Raw genomic sequence first — 22,479 nt, forward strand, 5'->3', positions numbered from 1 at the left:
CATTTGTTTTTTCTTCTAGATGAAGTCAGGTTGAGGGACTCTATGCAACCCCATAGACGGCAGCCCACCAGGCTCCCCCGTCCCTGGGTTTCTCCAGGCAAGAACACTGGAGTGGGTTGCCATTTCCTTCTCCAATGCATGAAAGTGAAAAGTGAAAGTGAAGTCACTCAGTCGTGTCCGACTCTTAGCGACCTCATGGACTGCAGCCCACCAGGCTCCTCCATCCATGGATTTTCCAGGCAAGAGTACTGGAGTGGGGTGTCATTGAGGGAAGCAGCTCTTAAAAACTGGTTGACTTTTTCAGGGATTAGAAAATATAATTCTTACAGGGATAATATTTTAATTAAAAAATGCCTCTTTGCAGGTGCATCACTAAGATTGTTTGCAGCTAAAAGGAAAACTCTGCCCTCTATCTGGTGGACTGAAACCTCCCCATCAACTTTTTTAGTGAACATAGAACTTCTTTGTTTCTAAGACTGTATGCAAGAGGGTTCAGGAGAGGGGTAAGGACAGTCCCAAAGAGAAAGAGACCCTGGTTCAACTTTGGAGTCTTGGCAGAACCAGGCCTCATGTAGATGCACATACCTGGACCAAAATAGAGACCCACCACACAGAGATGAGAGGAGCAAGTGGCCAGAGTCTTGTTCCTGCCTTCTGGGGAGTTCATTCGGAGTACAGCAAGGAAGATGAGAATGTAGGAGGACAAGATGAGAGATAAGGGCAGCAGCAGGACTAGGATGCTGGTCACCACTACAGCCTTCTCATAGGCTGAGATGTCCTCACAGACAATCCTAAGAACAGCCATGACTTCACAGAAAAAGTGAGGAATCTCTCTGGGGCTGCAGATATGAAAATGTAAGGTGAAAGCAGTGTGGCCAGAGGAAGTAAGGGCACCTCCAGCCCAAGACATGGCAGCCACCTGCCAGCACATCCTAGGACTCATGATGACAGGGTACCGCAGGGGATTGCAGATAGCCACATAGCGATCAAAACACATGACAGTTATAAGGATGCATTCTCCAATGGCTACTGTCAGCGAGAAAAAGATTTGAGTCCCACAAGCCAGGAATGAGATGCTTTGCCATCCAGAGAAGAAGTTGGCCACCATCTTGGGTATGATGCTAGAGGTCAAAGTCAAATCCATTAAGGAGAGCTGACTGAGCAGGAAGTACATGGGAGTATGGAGCCGGGAATCCAACCAAATGAGGAGGACCAGAAGAGTGTTGCCAATGAAGGCAGCCATGTAGATGAGGAGAACAATGGAAACCAAAGCTGTGGTGTATCTAAATTCAGGGAAGAATCCCAGGAGGATGAAATTTGTGGATTCTGTCTCATTCCCTCCCCACATGGCTCTCTGTGATGACAACACAAAGGGAGGAGATTAAAAAAAAAAAAAAAGTCAGTGCTGAAACAGTTTTTTAAAGTTTGTTTAAAATAATTTATAACAAAAATGACAAGCATAAAGTGTTTATCCATGATTATCTGCATCAATTCTTAACATTTTTTTTCAGTAACCCCGAACCACGATCTAATGTACTTTAGAAACCAGAGTGTAAGTTTTTAAATGTGACTCATTATCATTAATGTTTGAAATATATTTTCTTATATTAAGAACAATTTTTGATCATTACAGTTTTTTCTTTAGAATGATAATGTTTGTTATTGGGTTGAGAAATCACAATCACCACTTGCACATTTTCAGTTTTTTGCTGTTTTTAGAAAATGATGATATTTCCATTTTTATCTTTTCAATGATTTTCTTAGCAATATTTCTGAGGAATAATTTACATTTATTTCCAGGTCATATAATATAGTATTTATTTGCTCATGAAAAATAGTACTAATTTAATTTATACAAGGATTTAAAACATTTTTAAATGCTCCTGCTTAATCAAAGCTTCTGGCCTTGGGCATTATAAACATACAAATAAACTGGTCATTAGGACTGTGTTTTGTGTTATGTACATTTAAGGTTATTTTAAGCTTTTAATGTAATCGACCCTTCTTTATACTCTGGCAAATAAATGCATTATATCTACATGGTTTCGATACAATAAATTCATACCAAGTATCAATAAGGGAAAAAGGTATTTCTACATGAACTAGCAGGGTTCCTGATATTGTAAAATTCATATTACCTAAAATTTTAGTTACAGTATTTATGTGCATGATCGACACAGAGAAATTTTAGGGCTCCTTTCTCTCAGGCTTAGGAACTTTTTCTTTTAAGACTCTCTGTATACAATCCTTCTCCTTGATGCCTGTATAACCCTTTAAATTCCTAGACATACTCCTGCTGGGGTTACAAGAGGACTTTACTCATCTCTACTGAGATTCACAGGGCTTAGTTACAAAATCCTGACCAAACAGTATAAGGATGGGAAAACTGTAAACAAGTACTCATGAAAATAGTTTTAAAAATTCTAAAAAAGATCAAAGTGACTCTAACAGTGTATTAAAGCCTCATAATTGTCCAAATTTAATGTAAGCACAATTAACATTAGAATGTTTATAAAGTAAGAATGGATGTGTCTAAGCATTTGAACAGATTAAAGAAAAAGTATACACATTAGAACAAAAACTTGATAAAATTAATTACTAAATACTGATTTAAAATCCATCCTAACTATTAATAACTAGTAGTAGAATAAGATATTCTAACATCCTATTGTATTACTTTCCTGCCAATATGTGACATTCATTTGTTAATGGAATTACTGAAAATATTATCTCTAAGGAGCTTCCCTGGTGGCTCAGATGGTAAAGCGCCTGCCTGCAATGCGGGAGACCTGGGTTCTATCCCTGGGTTGGGAAGATCTCCTGGAGAAGGAAATGGCAACCCACACCAGTACTCTTACCTGGAGAATCCCATGGACGGAGGAGCCTGGCAGGCTACAGTCCATGGACTCGCATAGAGTTGGACACGACTGAGTGACTTCACTTTCACTTTTCACTATCTCTAAGGGGCTTCTCAGGTGGCTCAGTGGTAAAGAATCTGCCAGCCAATGCTGGAGACGCAGGAGATGCCAGTTCGATCACTGGGTAGGGAAGATCCCCTAGAGGAGGAAGTGGCAACTCGCTCCAAAATTCTTCCCTGGAAGATTCCATGGACAGAGGAGCTTGTTGGACTACGGTCCATGGGGTCACAAAGAGTCTGACACAACTGAGTGACTGAGCACACACACACATCATCTCTAAATTGTTAAGCTAATTCTTTCTTCACAGGTGTGCACTGTATATTTGTCAACATTAACAGCAAGATCCAGGTTTCCTTTACTTTTTGCAAGAAGTCTTTTTGCAGAGAGTCTTTCTCCCTCTAACACAACATTCCTTTCTCAGAAACAGTGAACTCAAACATTAGGTCCTTGTATACAACTCAATGGACATGAGTTAGAGCAAGCTTCAGGAGATAGTGAAGGACAGGGAAGCCAGGTGTGCTGCAGTCCACGGGGTCACAAAGAGTCGGACACAACTGAGTGACTGAACAACATTTCTAATCTTGTGCAATTTGACCTCAACTCCTTGCTTCCATCCAGATATTGATTTAAATTTGTTCATCAAAAATGATGATAAGTTTTTAATGCAGAAATTCTGATAACAAAAATGGTCTAAGTCTGTTCTCCCATTGATTAATCACTGCTGCTGCTGCTGCTGCTAAGTCGCTTCAGTTGTGACCGACTCTGTGCGACCCCATTGACAGCAGCCCACCAGGCTCCCCTGTCCCTGGGATTCTCCAGGCAAGAACACTGGAGTGGGTTGCCATTTCCTTCTCCAATGCATGAAAGTAAAAAGTGAAAGTGAAGTCGTGCAGTCGTGTCCGACTCTTAGCGACCCCATGGACTGCAGCCCACCAGGCTCCACCATCCATGGGATTTTCCAGGTAAAAGTACTGGAGTGGGGTGCCATTTCCTTCTCCAATGCGTGAAAGTGAAGTCGCTCAGCCGTGTCCGACTCTTAGCGACCCCATGGACTGCAGCCTACCAGGCTCCTCTGTCCATGGGATTTTCCAGGCAAGAGTACTGGAGTGGGGTGCCATTGCCTTCTCCGATCAATCACTAAAAGGCTTCATTTCTTGTGAAGAACTAGCTGAACTCTGTGGGTTGGCACTGCCAGATTGAGACATCTATCTTTACATATCCACCTTTTATTCGAGCATACCATGTTGATCACCTTCAAACCAAGAAATCACAGTTAATCAGGGCCTTTCTCCTGGGTGAATGTCTTGAAGGGTTAGCCTGATTTTAGATGTGGACAGTTTAAGATTTAAAAAAGTAAATTTAATAACAAAAATGGTCAACGTTTATCTTATTCTCTCCTGCCTTAAAGGGAGCCTTCGTGCAGTCAGGGCACTGTATGTGGTTCATCTAGAGTCATCAGATGGTGAGAAACTGAGATTTCAGACTGGCCAGATCTTTGAAAATTTTCTGACTTTGTAAATAAGAAAGCAGGGTTCTGTGATGTAAGTGCTTGTTACACGTCATCCCATTTCTAGCACAGGTGCTGCTTTCCTACTTGGCTAGGTTCAATTATAAACTCTCACTCCAAATTCCATTCATCGCAGTCTGAATTTAAACCTATATTTCATCATTGTTGCGGTTACATGTGTTAATATGTATCTCACCCTTTAAGTCATAAAATTTGTGATGGAAGAAACTGTATTTGCTAAGTTCCACCTTTTCTCTCTAGATCTGACATGTTGCCTTCAGTGAAAATAAGTTAGATACACTATCAATTCAGGATTGGAATACAGGTCTTAGAACTCTGGATTTAATTCCTGTATCAAAAAAGAAGCTTACAGGACAAAAACCATTTTTCTACCTAACAGCATTATTTTGTTGCTTTTATGATCCCTCATTGACTTCAGAGCATTTGGCAGCATTTTATCTGGTTGAACTATATGGGAAGAGGATCATCATTTCTATGTCCACTTGAGAAATAATATGCATAAATGACTAAAGGACATACAACTTTGCTAGTCATATAGTTAAATAACACTTTCTTACTGCTTAATAGTTATCTGCTTAACAAGATTGAACCCTACAAATATTATTTACAAATAACTATAGAATTAACATTAGGAATGGATTTTTCACAACCAGAAAAAATTGGATTCTCTATCAAGATGCTTACCTTGAATTTGTGCTCAGTCATAAGATCTTACAAAGTATAAAGTATTAAAAATTCCTTTGGCCCAGTGACTCTGATTATACCGTTTAAAAAGACAAGTAAACTATTCAGTAGGAAAAGATAGGTAATTGGGTATATCTTGATAAGCTGTCTCTCCTCAGCCTAAATTGTAAGCAGAACTGGAATCTCCCTAATTCCTCAGTGGCCTGGGATTTAGCATAGAGCGGCCAGTCACTCCGAGCATTGCTGCTTCCTGACTCAGCCCCACCAACTGCTCATTAAGGGTTGAGGTGCCCAGGTGTAGTGGCCTAAAGGAATCTTCTCTCCAGGATATAATTAGTGTTTTTTAAAACTATCCACTAGCTACATACTCTGAATTTTTTGTTTGCTTTCCTGTCAACATCACCATCATTTCCTCTAAGTTCCAACTTGTACTTTTCTTTTACTTTTAATCATTAATTTCATACAACCATTAAGTAACCAATATTGATTTCTCTTTTCTAACAATTCTTATTTTCTCCTTCATTTCTATTCATAGGACCCTCACTCTAGACCTATTTCCCCTGTGTAGAATATCACTTTTTCTTATCTTCTTAGCTAAATTCTCCCTTTTCTTCAAGGTCAGATTTAAGTCTTATCTCTGCATCAAAATCTACCTTTATTTCCACAGTGAATACCAGCATGTTTTCATTAGTTAATTACATCTCTCTCTCTCTCCCTTGGCTTATCATACCTACGTCACACTGTAAATGATTTTTTCCAACTCCCTTACAATTAACAGTGGGAATAAAGCTATGGAAGCCTAGGATTTTGCTTCAGTCCTCATTATGTTCCCTCCTTTTTTGTCCCTCTTTTTCATAAATTATCTTTTTCTTAGTAGGCACTGACTTAACACTATTAATTAAATTTATGTTTCATTAAAATCAACAAAAGCTGTACTATATGCTGAGAACTGAAATGGAAAAATAATAAATGCAGTAAGATCTGATCAAGTGGGGAAATTGATTTATGAAAAAAAAGAGAGATTATGATATGACCGATTAGTACCACAACAAAATTATGTAGAAATTGCTATGGTTCCACAAGTGAGGGAGGATTAAGTTGTCTAGATAGATAATTGGTAGATTATTAAAGGATGGTTTCATGTGTATAATAACATCTGAATTGAATTTTAAAGAATAAGTAGGAATGAATGAAAGTAGAAATGAGGAAAATTTAAGCATGGGAAGCTGTTTCAGAGCAGATGGACTAACATGGTTTTTATGGAAAAAATCATCCATAATTTTGATGGATATAGAAGCTATAGGAATGGACAGGGAATGATGATGGAATATAGAAAGAGGCTCAAATGTATACTCAGCTTAGGGGAAGTGAGTATGATCTGGGCACTAAATTATTGTACACCCCGACCAAAGGGAGAAGCTTTTATGATTAACAGGTATTATGAAATAAAAGACAGGTATTAGAATAATCAACATACTTAAATGGCCACATAATTGAAGACAGACACAGCAAGGCCCTTGAAGAATTTAAGGAAATGTGGAAACATCTTGTGTTTGGAGAATTCTGTGCCTTTTCATACTCTCCTCTGCTCTTCTTTTCCTCACACTCGACTTTGTTGCTTCTGTCCACAATTGCTTTTGACCTCCAATCAATTATTTTGGCCATTAGAATTTATCAGGCAGAGTTTTTGGATACTTTCCTTCTAAATATGAATTCAAATAGGTTCTTGATCAAAAAAATTTAAACTGGTTCATCAAACTACACACTTTTAATAGACCAATAATACTTTAAAATAAACTTTTATTTTCTGAAAAGTTCTTGATTTACAGAGAAGTTGTAAAGATAATACAGAGAGTTCTCATAAATTCCTCACCATGTTTTCATCTTTCTTGACATTTTATTGCTGTTCAGTTGCTAAACTGTATCCTACTCTTTGTGACCCCATGGACTGGAGCACACCAAGCTTTCCTATCCTTCAATATCTCTGAGTTTGCTCAAACTCATGTCCATTGAATTGATGATGCCATCCAACCATCTCATGTTCTGTCTCCCCCTTCTCCTCCTGCCTCAATCGTTCTGAGCATCAGGGTTTTTTCTCAGTGAGTCAGCTCTTTGCATTAGGTAGCCAAAGTATTGGAGTTTCAGCTTCAGCATCAGTCCTTCTAAGGAGTATTCAGGGTTGATTTTCTTTAAGACTGACTGGTTTGATATCCTTGCTGTCTAAGATACTCTCAAGAGTCTTCTCCAACATCACAATTCAAAAGCATCAGTTCTTTGATACTCAGCCTTCTTTATGGTCCAATTCACACATCTTTACATGATTAAAGATGAAAAACCATAGCTTTGACTAGACGGACCTTTGTCGATAAAATGTCTCTGCTTTTTAATATGCTGTCTAGGTTTTTTCTTCCAAGGAACATGCGTCTTTTAATTTCATGGCTGCAGTCACCATCTGAAGTGATTTTGGAGCCCAAGAAAATAAAGTCTGTCACTGTTTCCATTGTTTCCCCATCTATTTGCCATGAAGTGATGGGACCGGATGCCATGATGTTCATTTTTGAATGTTGAGTTTTAAGCCATCTTTTTCACTCTCCTCTTTCACTTTCATCAAGAGGCTCTTTAGTTCTTCTTCACTTTCTGCCATAAGGGTGGTGTCATCTGCATATCTGAGGTTATTGATATATCTCCTGGCAATCTTGATTCCAGCTTGTGCTTCATCCAGCCCAGCATTTCTCATGATGTACTCTCCAAGTTTATCCAAAGCTTCTGGTCTGGGTGTTATATTTTAAGGACAAACTAACCATTAGGACTGTGTTTTATGTTGTTTTCACTTATGGTTTTTTAAGCTTTTAATCTAATTGACCCTTCTATTCAGGCAATAAATTCATTGTATATATGTGATTTATAGAAAATTCATATCAAGTAACAATAAGGGAACACGTTTTTTTCTACATGACATCATAGACACTTCCACTCTTGCAAAATTCATATTACCTTAATGATTAGTCATAGTAGTTAATGTGCCTGATAGGTACAGGTGAAATTAGGATTTCTTTCCCTCAGGCTTACCAACTTTTCCTTCTTAGATATTCATAGCTCTACATAATCTTTCTCCTTGATACTTGTATAGTCCTTTAAACTCCTACACATACTCTTGTTGAGTGCACGAAAGGACATGCACCATTCTCCCGTGAGACTCCTAAGACTTCATTACAAAAACCTAACCATAACAGCACAAGAATGGGAAAATTATAAGCAAGTTGTACTCATTAAAATAGTTTCAAAAATCCTAAAAAATTCAAATTATCTCTAATTGTGTATTAAAGTTCATAATTATTTAAATTTAACATCAGATCAGATCAGATCAGTCACGCAGTCGTATCCGACTCTTTGTGACACCATGAATCGCAGCACACCAGGCCTCCCTGTCCATCACCAACTCCAGAGTCCGAAATGCAGTACTTGGATGCAATCTCAAATATGACAGAATGATCTCTGTTCGTTTCCAAGGCAAACCATTCAGTATCACAGTAATCCAAGTCTATGCCCCAACCAGTAACGCTGAAGAAGCTGAAGTTGAACGGTTCTATGAAGACTTACAAGACCTTTTAGAACTAACACCCAAAAAAGATGTCCTTTTCATGATAGGGGACTGGAATGCAAAAGTAGGAAGTCAAGAAACACCTGGAGTAACAGGCAAATTTGGCCTTGGAATACGGAATGAAGCAGGGCAAAGACTAATAGAGTTTTGCCAAGAAAATGCACTGGTCATAACAAACACCCTCTTCCAACAACACAAGAGAAGACTCTATACATGGACATCACCAGATGGTCAACACCGAAATCAGATTGATTATATTCTTTGCAGCCAAAGATGGAGAAGCTCTATACAGTCAGCAAAAACAAGACTGGGAGCTGACTGTGGCTCAGATCATGAACTCCTTATTGCCAAATTCAGACTTAAGTTGAAGAAAGTGGGGAAGACAACTAGACTATTCAGGTATGACCTAAATCAAATCCCTTATGATTATACAGTGGAAGTGAGAAATAGATTTAAGGGCCTAGATCTGATAGATAGAGTGCCTGATGAACTATGGAATGAGGTTCGTGACATTGTACAGAAGACAGGGATCAAGACCATCCCCATGGAAAAGAAATGCAAAAAAGCAAAATGGCTGTCTGCGGAGGCCTTACAAATTTAACATAGATCAGATCAGATCAGTCGCTCAGTCGTGTCTTACTCTTTGTGACCTCATGAATCGCAGCACACCAGGCCTCCCTGTCCATCACCAACTCCCGGAGTTCACTCAGACTCACGTCCATCGAGTCAGTGATGCCATCCAGCCATCTCATCCTCTGTCGTCCCCTTCTCCTCCTGCCCCCAATCCCTCCCAGCATCAGAGTCTTTTGCAATGAGTCAACTCTTCTCACGAGGTGGCCAAAGTACTGGAATTTCAGCTTCAGCATCATTGCTTCCAAAGAAATCCCAGGGCTGATCTCCTTCAGAATGGACTGGTTGGATCTCCTTGCAGTCCAAGGGACTCTCAAGAGTCTTCTCCAACACCACAGTTCAAAAGCATCAGTTCTTCGGCGCTCAGCCTTCTTCACAGTCCAACTCTTACATCCATACATGACCACAGGAAAAACCATAGCCTTGACTAGACGAACCTTTGTTGGCAAAGTAATGTCTCTGCTTTTGAATATGCTATCTAGGTTGGTCATAACCTTCCTTCCAAGGAGTAAGCGTCTTTTAATTTCATGGCTGCAGTCACCATCTGCAGTGATTTTGGAGCCCCCAAAATAAAGTCTGACACTGATTCCACTGTTTCCCCATCTATTTCCCATGAAGTGGTGGGACCGGATGCCATGATCTTCGTTTTCTGAATGTTGAGCTTTAAGCCAACTTTTTCACTCTCCACTTTCACTTTCATCAAGAGGCTTTTTAGTTCCTCTTCACTTTCTGCCATAAGGGTGGTGTCATCTGCATATCTGAGGTTATTGATATTTCTCCCGGCAATCTTGATTCCAGCTTGTGTTTCTTCCAGTCCAGCGTTTCTCATGATGTACTCTGCATATAAGTTAAATAAACAGGGTGACAATCTACAGCCTTGACGTATTCCTTTTCCTATTTGGAACCAGTCTGTTGTTCCATTTCCAGTTCTAACTGTTGCTTCCTGACCTGCATACAAATTTCTCAGGAGGCAGATCAGGTGGTCTGGTATTCCCATCTCTTTCAGAATTTTCCACAGTTTATTGTGATCCACACAGTCAAAGGCTTTGGCATAGTCAATATAGCAGAAATAGATGTTTTTCTGGAACTCTCTTGCTTTTTCGATGATCCAGCGGATGTTGGCAATTTGATCTCTGGTTCCTCTGCCTTTTCTAAAACCAGCTTGAACATCAGGAAGTTCACGGTTCACATATTGCTGAAGCCTGGCTTGGAGAATTTTGAGAATTACTTTACTAGCGTGTGAGATGAGTGCAATTGTGCAGTAGTTTGAGCATTCTTTGGCATTGCCTTTCTTTGGGATTGGAATGAAAACTGACCTTTTCCAGTCCTGGGGCCACTGCTGAGTTTTCCAAATTTGCTGGCATATTGAGTGCAGCACTTTCACAGCATCATCTTTCAGGATTTGGAATAGCTCAACTGGAATTCCATCACCTCCACTAGCTTTGTTCGTAGTGATGCTTTCTAAGGCCCACTTGACTTCACATTCCAGGATGTCTGGCTCTAGGCCAGTGATCACACCATTGTGATTATCTGGGTCATGAAGATCTTTTTTGTACAGTTCTTCTGTGTATTCTTGCCATCTCTTCTTAATATCTTCTGCTTCTGTCCTTTATCGAGCTCATCTTTGCATGAAATGTTCCTTTGGTATCTCTGATTTTCTTGAAGAGATCCCTAGTCTTTCCCATTCTGTTGTTTTCCTCTATTTTTTTGCATTGATCGCTGAAGAAGGCTTTCTTATCTCTTCTTGCTATTCTTTGGAACTCTGCATTCAGATGTTTATATCTTTCCTTTTCTCCTTTGCTTTTCGCTTCTCTTCTTTTCACAGCTATTTGTAAGGCCTCCCCAGACAGCCATTTAGCTTTTTTGCATTTCTTTTCCATGGGGATGGTCTTGATCCCTGTCTTCTGTACAATGTCACGAACCTCATTCCATAGTTCATCAGGCACTCTATCTATCAGATCTAGGCCCTTAAATCTATTTCTCACTTCCACTGTATAATCATAAGGGATTTGATTTAGGTCATACCTGAATAGTCTAGTTGTTTTCCCCACTTTCTTCAACTTAAGTCTGAATTTGGCAATAAGGAGTTCATGATCTGAGCCACAGTCAGCTCCCAGTCTTGTTTTTGCTGACTGTATAGAGCTTCTCCATCTTTGGCTGCAAAGAATATAATCAATCTGATTTCGGTGTTGACCATCTGGTGATGTCCATGTATAGAGTCTTCTCTTGTGTTGTTGGAAGAGGGTGTTTGTTATGACCAGTGCATTTTCTTGGCAAAACTCTATTAGTCTTTGCCCTGCTTCATTCCGTATTCCAAGGCCAAATTTGCCTGTTACTCCAGGTGTTTCTTGACTTCCTACTTTTGCATTCCAGTCCCCTATCATGAAAAGGACATCTTTTTTGGGTGTTAGTTCTAAAAGGTCTTGTAAGTCTTCATAGAACCGTTCAACTTCAGCTTCTTCAGCGTTACTGGTTGGGGCATAGACTTGGATTACTGTGATATTGAATGGTTTGCCTTGGAAATGAACAGAGATCATTCTGTCGTATTTGAGATTGCATCCAAGTACTGCATTTCGGACTCTTTTGTTGACCATGATGGCCACTCCATTTCTTCTGAGGGATTCCTGCCCGCAGTAGTAGATATAATGGTCATCTAAGTTAAATTCACCCATTCCAGTCCATTTCAGTTCGCTGATTCCTAGAATGTCAACATTCACTCTTGCCATCTCTTGTTTGACCACTTCCAATTTGCCTTGATTCATGGACCTGACATTCCAGGTTCCTATGCAATATTGCTCTTTACAGCATCGGACCTTGCTTCTAACACCAGTCACATCCACAGCTGGGTATTGTTTTTGCTTTGGCTCCATCCCTTCATTCTTTCTGGAGTTATTTCTCCACTGATCTCCAGTAGCATATTGGGTACCTACTGACCTGGGGAGTTTCTCCTTCAGTATCCTATCATTTTGCCTTTTCATACCTTTCATGGGGTTCTCAAGGCAAGAATACTGAAGTGGTTTGCCATTCCCTTCTCCAGTGGACCACATTCTGTCAAATCTCTCCACCATGACCCACCCGTCTTGGGTTGCCCCACGGGCATGGCTTAGTTTCATTGAGTTAGACAAGGCTGTGGTCCTAGTGTGATTAGATTGACTAGTTTTCTGTGAGTATGGTTTCAGTGTGTTTGCCCTCTGATGCCCTCTTGCAACACCTACCATTTTACTTGGGTTTCTCTTACCTTGGGCGAGGGGTATCTCTTCATGGCTGCTCCAGCAGAGCGCAGCCATTGCTCCTTACCTTGCACGAGAGGTATCTCCTCACCACAGCCCTTCCTGACCTTCAATGTGGGACAGCTCCTCTAGGCCCTCCTGCGCCCGCGCAGCCACGGCTCCAGAAACTATTAAACATTACAATGTTTATAAAAAACAGATGTTTATTAAAGAAAAAGCATTGCATTAGTTACAAAAACCTGATCAAACTTGTCACTAAGTCATGATTTAACATCCACCCTAAGTTATGACCAACCTAGATAGCATATTCAAAAGCAGAGACATTACTTTGCCAAAAAAGTTCCATCTAGTCAAGGCTGTGGTTTTTCCTGTGGTCATGTATGGATGTGAGATTTGGACTGTGAAGAAAGCTGAGTGCCGAAGAATTGATGCTTTTGAACTGTGGTGTTGGAGAAAACTCTTGAGAGTCCCTTGGACTGCAAGGAGATCCAACCAGTCCATTCTGAAGGAGATCAGCCCTGAGATTTCTTTGGAAGGAATGATGCTGAAGCTGAAACTCCAGTACTTTGGCCACCTCATGCAAAGAGTTGACTCATTGGAAAAGACTCTGATGCTGGGAGGGGTTGGGGACAGGAGGAGAAGGGGATGACAGAGGATGAGATGGCTGGATGGCATCACTGACTCGATGGACGTGAGTCTGAGTGAACTCCGGGAGTTGGTGATGGACAGGGAGGCCTGGTGTGCTGCGATCCATGGGGTCACAAAGAGTCGGGACACAACTGAGCAACTGAACTGAACTGAAAGCTGTTAAAGCCATATAAATTTTTTCTGATCTGATATAGCAGGGTTTTTTTGTTGAGTAGTTACTCTCATGGCAGCATTAGTTTCAAGGATTATATCACAAATAGAGAGAGTGAAGTGGATTTAAAGGCAAAGACTGGGGAGAACCAAGATGGCAGAGGAGTAGGTGGATATCGAGTGCATACATCTCTGTCCACAAATGTATTGGGAATACAAGTACAGTTTTCACAGATCATTGGAAGAATACTAACAGGAGTCCTTAACCAACAGAAAGAATTATATGGATAGACACATGATTGGGTATGGCAAAAGAAAGAAGGAAGATGGAGGAACAGAGCAAAATCAGGAGAAGGACCTGCAGTGGGGGTGGGAAAGCTGAAGCAGGAAGAGACTCCTACATCCAGGGAAATCAGTTGGAACAGAAGGAAGCATTTGAGGCTGTTGAAGTAGGGTGAAGCAGCTGATCTGTGAGAGTCTGAAATGAGTGAAAACCACAAAATCAGTTCTGCAGCTGTACATATCCCAGACTGAGACACAGGTCCAATGGTATGCACCAGGGCTGGGGACTAGAAACTCAGGTGGAAGGACTGCTGTTGACTGAAGGGATTTGGCATGAGGAATGGTAGGGAGGAAATTCACAATAGACATTTTCTCCAATGTCTTTGGAGAAAAACTGGGTACCCATGGAAGCTAGGGGCTACTTCTGAGTTGTGTACAGGACTGGAGCCACCACTATAGACCTTCTCTCCCCACTTGGCAGTGCTATAAGTTGAGCAATAGAGGCACCAGTCAGGACTGCCCTTTCAGTGCTTACTGCTGGAGGCTAGAAAAGGCTCCTAATAGAGCCATATCTCTTGTGCCCATGGCTGTCAGATTCTCTGCACACCCTGTGTTGCCAAAATCCCTGCAATCCAAGCAGTCATGCCACCTCTATTCATTGTCCTTACTAGGGCAGACCCAAGTCCTCCAGGGACACCTCAGGAGCATACTCCTGTGGCTGTCTCACACACAGAGGTGAGTATAAAACCACAATTGAGCTCTAGGGGTGGGGCAAATAAGAAGCAGGATTAAAAACCTTTCTATCAGCTGCAGAAGCTGCAGATGAAATACATACAATCAACTAGTTATACTGTGTCTATGGAATATGTAAAAGGACAATGAGTATCTTCACATAAGAAAACACTAGGTCTGGCAGCTGCAGACATTGGAGGCAAGCACACATATGAGCAGGGCCAGACTAGAGTCTGAGCTGCCCACAGTAGGTCCAGAGACCAGCCCTCCCTAGAACTGGAGGGCTTCTTAAGAAGGTGGAGGAAGGTTGTGTCTCAAACCTGGATCAAGAGCACTGACAGCTGAGACCCTATGAAAACATAAAATTATTTTAACAATGCTTTTATTTCATTCCTATATTTCTACTTCTACTGTTTGCTGTTTTATGTCTTTTCTAGTTTTGTTTGTTTGTGTATGTATGTATGTGTGTATATATATGTGTATATATATATATTTATTTATTTCTATTTTAACTTTGCTTTTCTGTTTTTTCTTTTATTTTCTTTACAATTTTGTCTGTTTGTCCTATTTATGTCCATTTGTCCTATTTGCTTTATTTCTCACTAGGCACTCTCTTTTGTTTTTTTTTTTTTCTCTTTTGTGTTTTAGTTAGTTGTTTTTAATTGGTTAATTTTGTTTTTTATTTATTTTGTTCATTGAATTGCTCTCTTATAGTGTGTTTTATTTGGTCTCAAGTACAACCTTGAGAACTTTTTTTTTCTTTTTTTCAACCACACTTTTAATTTCATTTATATATTTCTAACTCCATTTTGGCTTATTGAAATGCTTTTTTTTTTTTCTGTCTTGTTTCTTTGTTTTTCTTATTGTTCTTCTCCTGCTGTAGTCATTCTTTAATACATACAAATCTTTCTATTACTTCTATTTAACTTTGCTTTTCTGTTATTTTCCTCTTACCTTTTCTTCCTCTTTCTTTCTTTTTCTTTTTTTAACCATGTTTGTTAGTTTGCTTTGTTTTCTTTGCAATATTCACCAATTGGCACTCTGCTTTGGTTTGGCTTCCTGGATTATATTTTAGCTAGCTTTGTTTCTAACTGGTCGATATACTTTTTTAATTCCTTTGCCTACCAGGTCAATCTAGTGTATTTTTATTTCCTTTGTACTGTTTCGACTTTGTTTATGTGTATGTGTGTGTGGGTATGTTACATTGTTTTTGTTATTATTAGTCCAGTTTTCCACATACCATTCCTCTGGGCTCAACTTTTATCTTTTATTATGTTTTTTGTTTGTTTTCTTTGTATGTTTTTTTTAATCCCCTTTAAAACCATAACAAGTGACATGTGGAGTCTTGATTCCCTGCCCAGAGATCAGTCCTAAGTCTTTGGAGTAGGACTGCTGAGTCCAGGACCCTAAACTGCCCAAGGACTCTTAGCCCAGGCAAGTACTAATTAGTGAGAACTCCCAGAAAAGCCTCTACTTATATGCAAGACCCAGCATCACCCACCTGCTGACAGCACCCTGTACAGGATGCCTCACTCAACTAGCAAGCAAGAGAAAAATACAGACTCAATCAACAGCAGACAAGATTACCAGAGACACTCCAAAACTTACCATCTCACACAGCCCTACTCATCAGAGGGAAAAAAAGAAAACTCACCTCTGTGCCTCCAGAATGCAGACACAAGTCACTCCCAACATGAAGCCTACACAAACAACTAGACCAACCTTATGCATCGAGGGTAGAAAACAAAAGGAAGGAATAATATGACCCTAAAGCCTAGGAAAAGGAGACCTCAAATATAGTAACTTAGAAAAAAGTGATGAAAATACAGAGAAATACTGCACAAATGAAGGAACAAGGCAGAAAGTCACAAGACCAAATAAATGAAAGGAAATAGTCAAGCTAGCTGAAAAAGAATTCAGAGTAATGTTAGTAAAGATAATCCAATACTTTGAAAATAAAATGGAGAAAATGAAAGAATCAGTTGGGTCACAAACGAAGCTTCAGTAAATTTAAGAAAATTGAAAACATATGAAGCATCTTTTCTGACCACAGTGCTATAGGACATTTATCAATTACAGGGGAAAAAACTGTGAAAACATAAACACCTAGAGATTTTACAATACATTTCTAAACAGTGAATAGATTACTGAAGAAATAAAAAGGGAAATAAAATTCCTAGAAACAGATAACAATGAAAACACAATGACCCAAAACCTATGGGGTGCACCAAAACCAGTTCTAAGAGGGAAATTTATAGCAATACAATCCTACCTGAAGAAACAAGAAAGGCATCAAATAGACAAGCTAACTACATGCCTAAAACTACTGGAAAAAGAAGAACAAAAGAACCATAAAGTTAGTAGAAGCAAAGAAATCATAAAGATCAGAGCAGAAATAAATGAAAAAGAAATGAAGGAAACAATAGGTTAATAAAACAAATATGGTTCTTTGAAAAGATAAACAAAATAGACCAACCATTAACCAGACTCATCAAGGAAAAAAAAGGGGAGAAGAATCAAATCAACAAAATTAGGATGAAAAAGGAAGGTTATAACAGGCAATATAGAAATACAAAGATCATAAGAGACGATTATGAACAACAAAATGCAAATAAAATGGATGATCTGGAGGAAATGGACAGATTCTTAGCAAAGGTCAACTTTACAAGGTTGAACCAGGAAGAAAGAGAAATGATGAACAAACCAATTACAAGCACCTACATCAAACCTGTGATAAAAAAAAAAAAAAACTTCCCCAAAAAACAAAAGCCCAGGGCCTGATTGCTTCACAGGTGAATTCTATCAAACAGTTAGAAGAGCTAAGCCCTATCCTTTTGCAACTCTTTCAAAAAACTGCAGAGGAAGGAACAGTTTGAAACTCATTCTACAAGGCCACCACCACAATGACACCAAAGCCAGACAAAGACAGCTCTCTGTCTCTCACACACACAACACATATACACACAGGGGGAAAAATTACAGGTCAATATCACTGATGAACTTAGATGCAAAAATTCTCAACAAAATTCTAGCAAACAGGACTCAACAACACATTAAAAAGATCATACATCATGATCAAGTTGGATTTATCCCAGGGATGCATGGATTCTTCAATATACAGAAATCAATCAATGGTTAATACACCATATTAACTAATTGAAAGATTAAAAACCATATGATAATCTCAATAGATGAAGAAAAAGCCTTTGACAAAAGCCAGCACCCATTTATGATAAAAACTCTTCAAAAATGGGCATAGAAGAAACCTACCTCAACATAGCAAAGGCCATAATACAACAAAACCACAGCAAACATTATTCTCAAAGGTGAAAACTGAAAGTATTCCCTCTAAGATGAGGAGCAAGACAAGGGCACCCACTCTCACCACTGTTGTTCAATATAGTTTTGGAAGTCTTAACTATGGCAATCAGAGGAGTAAATGGAATAAAAGGAATCCAGATAGAAAAAGAAGTAAAACTCCCCCTGTTTGCAGACAACATGATACTATACATAAAAACCCTAAAGATACTATCACAAAATTACTAGAGCAAATCAATGAATTTAGTAAGGTTGCAGGATACAAAATCAATACACAGAAATCACTTGCATTCCTATATACTAACAATGAAAAACAGAAAGAGAAATTAAGGAATCAATTCCATTTACCATTGCATCAAAAAGAATACAATACATAGGAATAAACAAAACTAAGGAGACAAAAGAGTTGTATACAGAAAACTATGACACTGATGAAAGAAAACATAAACAGATGGAGAGATAATCTGTGTTCCTGGGTTGGAAGAAACAATACTGTGAAAGTGACTGTCCTACTAAATGCAATCTACAGAGTCAATGTGATCCCTATCAAATTATCAATTGCATTTTTCCAGAGCTAGAACAAAAAACCTCACAATTTGTATGGAAACACAAAAAAATCACAAATAGCCAAAGGAATCTTGAGAAAGAAGAATGGAGTTGAAGGAATCAACCTTCCTGACTTCAGAGTATTCTAAAGAGCTACAGTCATTGAGACAGTGTGGTACAGGCACAAAAACAAATACAGACCAAGGGAACAAGATAGAAAGCCCAGAGATAAACCCACACACCTGTAGGCATTTTATCTTTGACAGAGGAGGCAACATACAATGTGGCAAAGATAGTCTCTTCAATAAGTTGCGCTGGGAAAACTGGACAGTTACATGTAAAAGAATGAAATTAGAACACTTCCTAAAACCATATGCAAAAATAAACTCAAAATGGATTAAATACCTAACTTTAAGATGAGAAACTATAAAACTTAGAGGAAAACATAGACAGAACACTCAGTGACATAAATCACAGCAACACCCTCTATGACCCATATCCTAGAATAAAGGAAATAAAAAACAAAAATAAACAAGTGAAACCTAATTAAACTTACAAACTTTGCACAGTAAAGGAAAGTATGAACAAGGTGAAATGACAACTCTCAGGATAGGAAAAAATAATAGCAAGTGGGAAAACTAACAGAGGATTAATTTCCAAAGTATACAAACAGGTCATAAAACTCAAAATCAGAAAAACAAACAACCAAGTGAAAAAGTGCGGAAAAGACCTAAAGAGACATTTCCCCAAAAAAAGATATACAGATGGCTAATAAACGCATGAAAGGATACCATTCATTATTAGAGAAACGCAAATGAAAACCACAATGAGGTATCACCTCACACCAGTCAGAATGGCCATCATCAAAAAATCTACAAATGCTGGAGAGAGTGTGGAGAAAGGGAACCAAGCCTCTTGCACTGTTGGTAGGAATGTAAACAGATACACCACTCTGGAGGACAGTATGGAGATTCCTTACAAAACTAAGAATAAAACTACCATACGACTCAGCAGTCCCAGTACTAGGCATATATGCTGAGGAACCCATAATCTGAAAAGGCACCTGTACCCCAATGTTCATTGCAGCGGTGTTTACAATAGCCAGGTCTTGAAAGCAACCTAGATGTACATCAACAGATGAATGGATAAAAACGTTGTGGTGCATATATACAATGGGATATTCTCAGCCATAAGAAAAGAATGAATTTGAGTCAGTTGTAATGAGGTGGATGAACCTAGAGCCTGTTGTAAAGAGTGAAGTAAGTCAGAAAGAGAAAAACAAATACCATATGTTAATGAACATATGAAATCTAGACAAATGGTAATGATCACCCTATTTTCAGGGCACAGATATAGAGATTGGACTTGTGGACACAGCAGGGGAAGGTGAGTGTAGGATGAATTGAGGGAGTAGCTTATAAACATATACATTACTATACGTAAACTTAAAAGCTTCTGCACAACAAAGGAAACTATAAGCAAGGTGAAAAAACAGCCTTCATAATGGGAGAAAATAATAGCAAATGAAGCAACTGACAAACAACTAATCTCAAAAATATACAAGCAACTCCTACAGCTCAATTCCAGGAAAATAAATGACCCAGTCAAAAAATGGGCCAAAGAACTAAATAGACATTTCTCCAAAGAAGACATACAGATGGCTAACAAACACATGAAAAGATGCTCAACATCACTCATTATCAGAGAAATGCAAATCAAAACCACTATGAGGCACTATTTCACGCCAGTCAGAATGGCTGCTATCCAAAAGTCTACAAGCAATAAATGCTGGAGAGGATATGGAGAAAAGGGAACCCTCTTACACTGTTGGTGGGAATGCAAACTAGTACAGCCACTATGGAGAACAGTGTGGAGATTCCTTAAAAAACTGGAAATAGAACGGCCACGTGACTCAGCAATCCCACTGCTGGGCATACACACTGAGGAAACCAGAATTGAAAGAGACACGTGTACCCCAATGTTCATTGCAGCACTGTTTATAATAGCCAGGACATGGAAGCAACCTAGATGTCCATCAGCAGATGAAAGGATAAGAAAGCTATGGTACATATACACAATGGAGTATTACTCAGCCATTAAAAAGAATACATTTGAATCAGTTCTAATAAGGTGGATGAAACTGGAGCCTATTATACAGAGTGAAGTAAGCCAGAAAGAAAAACACCAATACAGTATACTAACGCATATATAAGGAATTTAGAAAGATGGTAACAATAACCCTGTATACGAGACAGCAAAAAAGACATTGATGTATAGAACAGTCTTTTGGACTCTGTGGGAGAGGGAGAGGGTGGGATGATTTGGGAGAATGGCATTGAAATATGTATAATATCATATATGAAACGAGTCACCACTCCAGGTTCGATGCATGATACTGGATGCTTGGGGCTGGAGCACTGGGACGACCCAGAGGGATGGTATGGGGAGGGAGGAGGGAGGAGGGTTCAGGATGGGGAACACATGTATACCTGTGGCAGATTCATTTTGATATATGGCAAAACCAATACAATATTGTAAAGTTAAATAAAATTAAATTAAAACAAAAAAAGTAGAAGTTAGTTGGAAGTGGCCGTGTAATACAGGGAGCTCAACTCGGTACTCTGTGACAACCTAGATGGGTGAGATGGGATTGGGGGTGGCAGGGAGTTTCAAGAGGGAGGAAACATATGTATTCTTTTAACTGATTCATGTTGTTGTACAGCAAAAACCAGTACAACATTGTAAAGCAATTACCATCCAACTAAATATAAATTTTAAAAAATAAAGGAAAACGCCATTAGTTTAATTTGAATCAGTTGTGAATGATGCTTGACAGTCTATCCAAATGCAGCTTTTAATAGTCTTTTGATAAATATGACACAGTATTCCTAAGATATAATTTGAATCATCAAACTCCTAGAATATCATTTCTTGTGAACAACTTCTTAGTAAGAACTTATTAACATATACTTGTATATTTTCATCATACTTTTACTTTCATGAGAAAAAAATCAAGTGTTTACATAGCTAATTTCACAAAGCATTAAGGGAATTCATAGGCCTTCTACTCATCAGCAAGAAACAAAACCCTAGGGAAACTTTAAGATGACAACAGGCTCAGGGCCCCAAAGGAGGTGATATTATATACATATTCCAGGGCCCAGTGGGGAAAAAGTGGCTGTTTAACTGTGGGTATACCTTAGAGAAGTTCTGGAAGCTCAGGGAAGTGGAAGATCCTAATAATTAAAGTGAAGGGACAGAAATCCCACAGGGGATCTGAAACAAGGCCCTAAGCACTATTAAGTCACCAGAATGAAAGAGGTTTGCTTCCTTTTATGAAATACTTCACTTTAATACTTTGAGGAAGGTTTCACTCCCTCAAACCCAGCTCATATTTAATCCTTAGTTTATTTTGGCGTCAAAACCTGTCCTCAGGGCTAAGCCTGTGACCCGATGAAAGTGAAGATGTGTTGATCTCTGTCAATATCACATTTCATTTCTTAAAAACACAAGGTGTCTCCTTGTGAGAACAGTCACCACCCACTGAACAAAAGTCTGAAAACCAACATTAACAAGAAAAAGATCGGATGGATGGACTTGAATAAGTCTGAGAAGTTATCAACTTGCTAAAACAATATTCTGAGGTTTGTCATTTTCTTGGCATCTTCTAGTCATTATACAAGCATTTTCTGAAGCATAAAATTACAATTAATAGACACGATTGAGTCAGGGCTTGGGAATAGATGTAGAAATATATGAATGACTACGACAACAGTAAGTTTACCTGTACTTTATTTTCAGCCCTTCCTCCAAGAAAAAACAAATCCTTGCCACTTTTTGCCACTACTAGGGCATTTTCCAGGGCTTCCTCAGTGGCTCAGATGGTAAAGAATCTGCCTGCAATGCAGGGGACAGGGTTTGATCCCTGGGTCAGGAAAATCCCCTGGAGAAGGGAATGACTACCCACTCCAGTATTCTTTCCTGGATAATCCCATGAACAGAGAAGCCTGGTGGGCTACAGTCCATGGGTTCACAAAGAGTCAGACATGACTGAGTGACTAAGCAGCCGAGAATTTTCATAATTAAAGCTCTAAAAGGATATGGAGACCATTTAGCTTGTCTCTTTCCGTGCTATATTTTACAGCACAACAACAAATGGTTCATGTGAGTAACTACGCAGCACAAATAAACCTTTGGCCAAACTCCTGGTGT

At 39.1% G+C, this 22,479-nt stretch overlaps 1 protein-coding gene across 1 annotated transcript; it reads right to left on the minus strand.

Annotated features, from left to right (window-relative positions):
- Positions 1-409: 409 nt before the first annotated feature.
- On the minus strand, positions 410-1,348 carry OR2AV11 (olfactory receptor family 2 subfamily AV member 11). Its single transcript, NM_001390418.1, has one exon. The coding sequence runs from the start codon at positions 1,346-1,348 to the stop codon at positions 410-412; it is 939 nt and encodes a 312-aa protein (NP_001377347.1).
- Positions 1,349-22,479: the final 21,131 nt, after the last annotated feature.

This window comes from Bos taurus, chromosome 7 (genome assembly GCF_002263795.3).
Source record: "Bos taurus isolate L1 Dominette 01449 registration number 42190680 breed Hereford chromosome 7, ARS-UCD2.0, whole genome shotgun sequence".
NCBI classification, from domain to species: domain Eukaryota; kingdom Metazoa; phylum Chordata; class Mammalia; order Artiodactyla; family Bovidae; genus Bos; species Bos taurus.

Coding starts and splice junctions, on each gene's coding strand:
- OR2AV11 (NM_001390418.1), bottom strand. CDS start 1,348: ATGTGGGGAGGGAATGAGACAGAATCCACAAATTTCATCCTCCTGGGA.